The sequence below is a fragment of the Pinus tabuliformis genome, chromosome 1_2 (genome assembly GCF_031772625.1).
Source record: "Pinus tabuliformis cultivar Carrire ecotype Pingquan chromosome 1_2, CPIR1, whole genome shotgun sequence".
In the NCBI taxonomy this organism is placed as follows: domain Eukaryota; kingdom Viridiplantae; phylum Streptophyta; class Pinopsida; order Pinales; family Pinaceae; genus Pinus; species Pinus tabuliformis.
The window spans coordinates 699,694,400-699,703,090 of NC_142298.1; the positions used below are offsets into that span (position 1 = coordinate 699,694,400).

Here is an 8,691-nt window from a genome sequence, read left to right on the forward strand (position 1 = left end):
ACTCATTATAATGTGGCTAGCTCCTCAAATTTCCCTTAGTCAGTGATAATCAAACTCATTATAATGTGGCTAGCTCCTCAAATTTCCCTTAGTCATTGAGTTTCAAATAATGTGGCAATGTTTAATACAAGACATTTACCAACTCTCTAATATGTACTACTATATACTATTTAAATTCAAAAAATCAAAATACATGTAATTCATTTACACTAGGTGTTAAGACACCAAGAAAACTCCTGCACTTAAAACAAGAATCCCTATAAAATTGTCAACACACTCTCTAATTTAAAAAGTACTAAGCACTTTGTTGATTTAACTCTTGATTAAAACAAAACATTGATATAATGTTAATGACAACCTTCCATCAACATTAAACAAGGGCTACATAATAGCTAGTCCTTGTCACTTAATTTAAATATAGTTAAATTAAGATAAAAAACAATGAAAATACAAAAATTTTACATTTTAAAATATTATAATTAAATTAAATTTAAATTGTAATTAAATGCATTATTAAATTTTGTAAATTAACATTACTTGTATTGCAATGTAAAAATAATTATTAATACTTTACATTTGGTTTTTTATATTTTGTGGATATGGTCTTATGAAAACTTTATTATTAGACTAGTGTATAAAAGTCTTATCATAAATTTCTATTATACCTTGGTTTGTGAATATGAGAAATTTTATATTTATCCTTATTACAAACATCTTGTTATTTTGAATATCATTCATTCGTTATTTTGAATATCATTCATTCATCAATAGTGTAAAATCTATTATATATGGTTAAGTTTGCACAAGAATCTTAGTGACCTTTACCCCTTAAAAATATAATGTAAAAATAAAAATATATGTCTCCCATACCATTAATAAATCTTTTTAAATTACATATGTGATTTTAAATAATAATTTTAAATATGTAATTTTAATAATATATTTTTTATTAGATTATATTAATCATTAACCATTTTTATAAATAGAAATATAAAATGATTATACTTGTTAACAATAATGTTATCACCTTCCCAAAACAAATTGTATCATAAATGCTCATCCTACACCTTAATGTGATCTATGTACTTGGGGTTAATTATTAATTATTACTTCTAAATTGTATCATAAATGCTCATCCTACACCTTAATGTGATCTATGTACTTGGGGTTAATTATTAATAGAAGTAATTGGCACATTAATAGAATCAAAAGGCAATAATATGTTCAAATTAATATGTTCAATTTGATAGCCAATCAAATTAAACATAAATAAATTAAATTATTTTAAAAAACCATATATTTCAATGTGTAATGTTACACTATATAATTTTTTGCAAAACATTAATAGAGTCAAAAAGCAATAATATATTCAATTATGTTCAATTTGATAGCCAATTGAATAGAGTCAAAAAGCAATAATATATTCAATTATGTTCAATTTGATAGCCAATCAAATATATTGAATTATGTTCAATTTGATAACCAATCAAATTGAACATAAATAAATTAATGCAATGCAAACTAAATAAATAAATTTTTTTGGATTAAACACAAACTCAAATTTTTTTTGATCAAACACAAACACAAACTCATTTTAGTTTGGACACACAAACTTTAGTTTGTCCAAAACCATTGGACTATCTTTAAGACAAAGATAATAAGTTACTCTAATTCAACATTATCATTTTTAAAGTTAAAAAGTCCAAATAAAAAAACCCCAAAACCAAAACCATTGCAATATCCAAGACAAAGATAATAAGTTACTCTAATTCAGCATTATCATTTTTAAAGTTAAAAAACCAAATAAAAACCCCCCAAAAAATTATGTGAAGAAACGCAAGTGAGGGTTCTCTATCCCAAAAAGAAGCCACGAGGCCGACTCTCAATAACAAGGATAATCAATAAAAATACAAAACCCCGAAGATAGTTTGTTAGGAAACACGAACTAGGAGTTCCCTAATACAAAATTTAAGCCATGGGGCTTACTCTCGAAAACAAGGAAAACGCTCCTACTATATGCGTTTATTTTAGAACAAGGATAACCCTTCTCATATATGTGTTGTTCAAGTTAATGAAAATGTATTACTTTTTTCTCATCTAAGGAAATTTTTATTATTTAATCATTTTTCATCCCTATGTTTTTCCAAGTAGGTTAATATTTTAAGACCAATCCCAATGTTTTAAAACCAACTCCAGTGTCAAATGGTTGTAAATAAAATAATTATATATTGCAACAAACATAATATTACAGGTTTTATAAACATAACATTTTTTTTGAACTGCTGCAATTTGATTTTCGTTAACAAAAAATGGATACATACCATACAGTCGAAAAGACAGGGGAATGGATTTCTCCCCCTCCACTATAACTTATAACAAAGACCGGGGAATGGATTTCTCCCCCTCTATTATAACTTATAACAATGAATTAGTACCAATTGGTGGAGACATCAGCATAAAAACCATAGTGAAAAAAACTATTTCCCTTTACAACCGAGAAGCCTACACCAACAAAACTAAACATTCAAATTTCCATTTCCATTACAACAACTAGAGGTGTAACCAATAGACAGAAGTTTCACCGCCGCGAGCCAGAGCCATCTCCAAGACTTCATAGCTCTCAAAAGATATAGGTTGCAACCACGAACCAACCAGAACCGCAAATATCACAAATCAAACACAAACAACGCCACCTTCCCACAGAGGACAAGTGCATACACCAGGGTACAAGTACAGTGAAGAGATACGAGCACAGTGAAGAGCTAGTATCGTCGCTGGTGCACATTCCACTTACACCAAAAATTCAAGTATCCAGGAATAGCATAAAAACCATCACATACCCAACACAACCCAAGTTGTGAAAGCTAAGAAATAAACCTCTACAACACTGAAACAAAATTTTCAAAATGTCAACAAGTTTTTTTTTCAAAATGTCAACAAAAAACATGTGAGCTCAATTGCTAATAATACTGATTAGATGAGATCATGGTGAGGTCCTGAGCGCTATCCACTGGTGGAGAGGTTCAGTAAGATCACCAAAGGTTGAATCCGACACCGAAAAGCTTTCCACTCGAGCCATCTAGAATCAACGTTGTCAAGACAAACGTTGATTTCATAACATTCGTTTAATGGCCTCAAACCCAGAAAATGTATTATAATTTTCGATCTGTTCATCTTTAAAAATTAGGCACAACAGTGTATCCATGTGTTGATGGAAAGCCAAGGAGTACAAGAAATGGAGTCACCTCTTACAAAATCTACCTGGGTCCAGAACCCTTTCACATTTGCATCAGTCACAGAACCCTTTCACATTTGCATCAGTCACTTGTACCTCTGAATCAGAATGGTAAGAACGTTCCCCAATTTCTTTTGACTCAAGCAAAAGAATTTCTCTCCTCAATTCAAGAGGAACAACATCAAAAAATTGCCAACTATGTCATAGGCAAAAGGACTAATTCTCTTGAATCCAACGTTGCCCACACCGCCCCTGCTGCTCATCATCATTCTTTGATAAGGCACGATGACTGTAGCAAGAGAACAGGAAAAACAAGTACAAGATCCATGACTTGCAAAACAAGAAATCAGGTGGACCACCGACCCTTAAACCCCTGACCGAACCCCCGACCCCCCTGACCGAAGGACCAACAAATCGTCCTGCCAGTGCCACACTAGAGGACCAAAACGCAAAAACATGGAACACCAAAATCCCCAGACAATCCAGACTATGAAAGATCCCAGTACCCAAATTCTCAACAAGAACAACTCCTTCACCCATAGCACACAGCGTCCTTCCCAAATTGAGATCCCAACTAATTAAAAGGATTAGCACTAACATAAACTGTAAGAAATCCCATTACATTGAATCCAAGTATTCCCGGAACATAATCTAGATGAAACCAACAAAGCCATGTAGGTAAAACGACACTTTGACAGGCAAGGCAATTATCTTTCTAACTTCAAGAACACATTTAAATAGAACCACGTTTAAATTAAAGTACTTCAAGAAAATGACCCAAATACAACCCAACAAAGCCCTTTTGAAATATAACAATGCGACATACAGAGCAATAGACTTACCAAATTCAAGGACACACTGGACCAGAACCAAGTTAACAATAAGCAGAAACAGATGCTGAAAAAGGAGACGAAATACCTCACTACGTTTTAGCAGACTACCCGGACCAAACTAAATTGAAGAAATGGACGTGAGCTCATGAAGAAACCCAAGCGCTACAGCACGCAGAAGATATATCAAAAGAAACAACGGCAAGCTAGACCAGGTGATGGACGGCGACGATGAAACCTCGCCTCCTTTCCCACAGTGCACGTACCTCCGCCACCCCAAAACATTATTAACCTTACATTATTAACCTTACATTTTTAGCAAATAGACCTCCAGTTCAATCCCTAACGTCTGTCACCGGATCTTTGCCACGCCATAACAGAATACAAAACCGGATCTTTGCCACGCCATAACAGAATACAAACACCTGTAGAGTGGGCACACCTTACAAAGAAGCCCCAATACCACCCACATTAACACCCCCATTAAAGAAAGATAAACATAACGTTATTCACCCTTGAGTTATCTATCTATTCTCAGCATACTATTATTTAACGATTGAGTTTTATAATAAAGAAATAAAATAAAATTAGTGTTGTTGGATGACTAAAGGGAATCCTCAAATCCTAACCGCTGTATATCCACCATGTTAAGAAGCAGATTTTCACTTCCAGTCTCCAGAATTCCATTTCAATATTCCTTACATCCATGTCAATGTTTTACTCCATCTCCGATTAGTAGTACCTAAACACTTCACATCGAAAACTTAAATGCTAGGAATGAATGGCGATGACTTGCTAAAGAAGAAACAATTTAATGAGTGTTACTGCACTTCATGATTCATCAGAGGCACCTTCGTAAGTGAGGGCAATCAGCAATACATCCTAACAATGCTTGATAACAAGAATGAAAACGTGATTAAAATTGTTCAACCACTATTCACATGGACACTGTATACTAAAACAAAAATGTGGCCTGATTCATCCCTACATATATCCTTTCATCCCTGGTGGGCTTCTTTGCATGCAAAATAGAAATTTCAGCTGCTAATGTCTAGAGTCTAGACAACAAATTGGCAACACTAGCCATTTTACCGAACTAAAATTAGTATGATCTGTGCCATTAGCTTGAAAAACAACAATTCTCAGAATATCAGAACTAAATAAACATTAAGAAGAGAGACAGCAAGAAATAAAACCTTTCATTGATTGTTCAGAATAAGAGCTAAAGTGCGATTTTAATCCTCTTACAAGAGTATCCTCATCCATGATTAACCAAACCACCACCCCCAAGGAATGAACTCATGAGCTGGTTATGATTTTAATTACAATATGAAAATATATTCAGGACTCAAAAGTGGGTGGCAGGAAGGGGAGGTGTTATCTATGGCCTTGGGTGGAAAAAAAAGTCTTAAGAGTATTCATGGGGTTTGGGAAAGATGACAAATAATCAAGCAGAACCCTATGGTTTACTACGGATTCTAGCCAAAAAATTCAGGTTACCTCTCTCGTTGTATTGGGGGACTCTTATTATCATATGGCCCATGGTTAAAAATTTATCTCCAAAAGATAAGTTTTTAGATAATCTCTTAAAACATGTCAAAAATACAAATCCCAATTATGACTTATAAGCTATTAAGCACATAGTACGGGATAACAATAAGGCAGCAAAAGGATGTGCCAATCTGGAATGCAATCTGAAAATTTGGTGAATTGATGGTTAATGGCCAATTAAAAATTTAAGACCATCTTTCATTTGTAGTAATAGTTCTAATGATAAGTCGTGCAGTATCAAGTTACATTAGGAGTGTTTATACTGTAAATTTTGCTTTATTCTGGGGCTCCATTGGAAGGTATTCACCTCCAACACTCCCACCTGTCTTTGTGAATAATGTACCTCTAGAAAGGACAGTTTTAATTTTGGATAAGAAAGATCAGTCTAAAAAACTTAGACTTATGATGATGTATTTGCCACGAACCAGACACAGATTTTGATCTAAAACAAATATTCCCATTATTGTTAAAAAGCAAAATACATTCGATACTGTATGTCTCTTCCCTAAGATTCAACACGAGGAAACAGACCCCAAAAGCAGAAAACTGCCTACTACATAGAATGATAGCTAACGGTCCAGCAAGGTATCAAGATCGCCCCAAAATACACGATCAAACAATTTAAAAAGTATACATCCTGTCAATTAATGGATACATGTTTGACTCCCACAAATAAGGACTTCAAATTTGACTGTGTCCATGGGAAAAAATGCGTACAAACATGGCAAGACGCTAGCAAAAAGAAATCCTATTAATCTAGAACATTTTTTTAATCCAAAAGGTTTGCATTTGAAAAGAGTAAGGCTACGCTAACAAGTATGTCTTCCTATGCAGCCCAAACTCTGTCAAGTAAAATACCAAGCGACCTATATACATGCAATAATTCAACGACAACGTCCTATATGAATGCAAGAATCCAATGACAGAGAACAGGCGGTGTGTTACAGCAAATCAATATTAGTTATATTTTTAAGAGTATAATTACATATTAAAAGGAAAGAGAAGACAGGAAACTGAATTAAAAAGAATGAAGCAATACTTTCAAACTGTTCCTATTTAATATCTGCTTCTCAAAAATCTCAATTGGCAGCGGCATGAGATTGATCTTACAAGCGCATTTTTCGATTCTTCATGTGATTGTTGTAAAGTAAAGCTGTCATGTATATCACTTCAACTTAAAGCTACTTTGTCACGAGTTTTCTGGCCTAAGAAACCTATACACAGCAACAATCATTGAAGTAATAAAGTATATAAATGGAACTCCAAATGAAGACTTCATATTGAAGAAGATGATGAAATCTCACAACTTGGAATTTTAAACGAAAAATTCATATTGAAGCAGGAGATGAAATCTCACAACTTGGAATTTTAAACGAAAAACTCATATTGAAGCTTACGGTGAAATCTCACAGGTTTACTGGATCTGTTTTTACTGAGTCGCACTTTCTATATGTCTCCTTGTAACTTTTCAGCTTTTCCACATGGTAAATATCCAGCAGAACTGAGGAGAATTCGGCATTGGAATTAACATATTTTTCCATGAAACATTTTTCTGTCAATGTAACACCTCGTGGGAAACTCATCTCTGTTTTCAGCACTTTCATGGACTTCAATGCCTCCGTTACTCTATACCGCGGAATTATATTCTTCTCCAAGCTGCATTCAAACAGCATCGGATACTTAACAAAATCATCCAATGGAAGCCCCACAGAATTGACCAGAAAATCCATATTGCGTTTTACCTTTTCCTCTGAGAGCCCCAGAACCATCGGCCGCCGCCTCAAAATAACCGAAATTTGCTTTTCGGAGAAACCTAAACAGCTCAGACCCAGCCGTCTTCGATCTAATCTTTCTTTTCCTAATCCCAATATTCCCCGCAAAGCATGTGCGAACATCTTTGATCCTTTCTTGATCCCCAAATCCACCACTTCTTTAAATGACTCGATCACATCTTTCTCTAAAGCCGTGAACAAGCGGGGCTCCCTTGCCACTAATTCTGACAATGCTTCGCGCTCAAGACCCAATTTTCGCAAAACTAAAACTGCAGATTTCAGCCTATTCTCACTGAGCTCAATAGACCTTGCATTAATATAAATGAGTTTGGTGATATCCTCTTCCTTCATGAAAGTCCTCAGGAAATTAAACTTCGGCTTTATTATTTCGAATCTATAAAAGAAAAGCTTAGGGCTGTAAAGGGTCACTTTTCGAATCTGGGCTGGGGTGGTCAAACCACAGCCGTTTAACAACTCCAAAACTGCTTCGCAATTCTGGACCGATTTGGATTGAAGGAAGCGACTGCAATGTTTAAAGGATTTTGATATTTCTTCCTCTGTTAAACTACACTTGTTGAGGAGAAATTCTGTGACAACGCCCTTTTCTGGTGGAGTTGTGGATGGAACTGCCGTTTTGGTGCAGAAATTGGGGAAAGTTAAGAGGGATTTTGCATAAATTGCAAGAGCAGGAAGCGGAGACATCACCTTCCATATGGCCATAATCTGCGCCAAAGAAAGGCGCAGAAAAGAAAATAATATTGGTGAAAATAAGAGGCAGGAAATATATTTACCTGGAGGACGCCCACAGACGACTGAAATGTGCGTGGATTACTCTAGCGCTGAAGGCGAAGTAGGGTTAATTGGAAGGGTTTTTGGAATAACTTTACCTCTAAACGGGTTAATTCGAACGTTGAAGTAATCTGAGATACTGGTGATAAAGTCGAGGCATTTATTTGCTTGAAGTTTAAATAATTAGATTGCTGCGGGCAAATGAAATAATTGAGATGAAATACGAATTATTTTTAATAGTTACTATTATCAAAGTTGGCTTACTTGCATAGTTTGAGGTTAATTTACTTGTTTGAAAATTTGCTAAGTAAGTTTATGTACGTGGATATTTTATAACGATATATGGGTGTTGTAAACAACTTCAAGTATTTTAGAAGATTAGATTTATACCCTAATCAATTTTTAGGGGGCATTTTATTTAAGAAATTAATTTAACATTAAATGGAGATTTGTGGGAGGGGAAAGATTTTACTCTAAAACATTGTTTTTTTTTAAATAATTAGTATTTTGATAA

At 34.4% G+C, this 8,691-nt stretch overlaps 1 protein-coding gene across 2 annotated transcripts; it reads right to left on the reverse strand.

The window, feature by feature from the left end:
* Positions 1 to 6,135: 6,135 nt before the first annotated feature.
* Positions 6,136 to 8,256, reverse strand: LOC149207661 (transcription termination factor MTERF8, chloroplastic-like). Of its 2 annotated transcripts, none has more exons than XM_089395818.1 (2): positions 7,014 to 8,256; positions 6,136 to 6,830 (listed from the first exon to the last, which is right to left on the reverse strand). In XM_089395818.1, exon 1 carries the CDS (start codon positions 8,106 to 8,108, stop codon positions 7,023 to 7,025), a length of 1,086 nt encoding a protein of 361 aa, XP_089251944.1. In that variant the 5' UTR covers positions 8,109 to 8,256; the 3' UTR covers positions 6,136 to 6,830; positions 7,014 to 7,022. The 2 variants fall into 2 exon arrangements, with proteins under 2 accessions (XP_089251944.1, XP_089251945.1); XM_089395819.1 differs by lacking the exon at positions 6,136 to 6,830 and having other exon boundaries at positions 7,135 to 7,272; positions 7,359 to 8,256.
* Positions 8,257 to 8,691: the final 435 nt, after the last annotated feature.

Bases quoted from the DNA above. Each gene is read 5' to 3' on its own strand.
- LOC149207661 (XM_089395818.1), bottom strand. From the start codon at position 8,108: ATGGCCATATGGAAGGTGATGTCTCCGCTTCCTGCTCTTGCAATTTAT.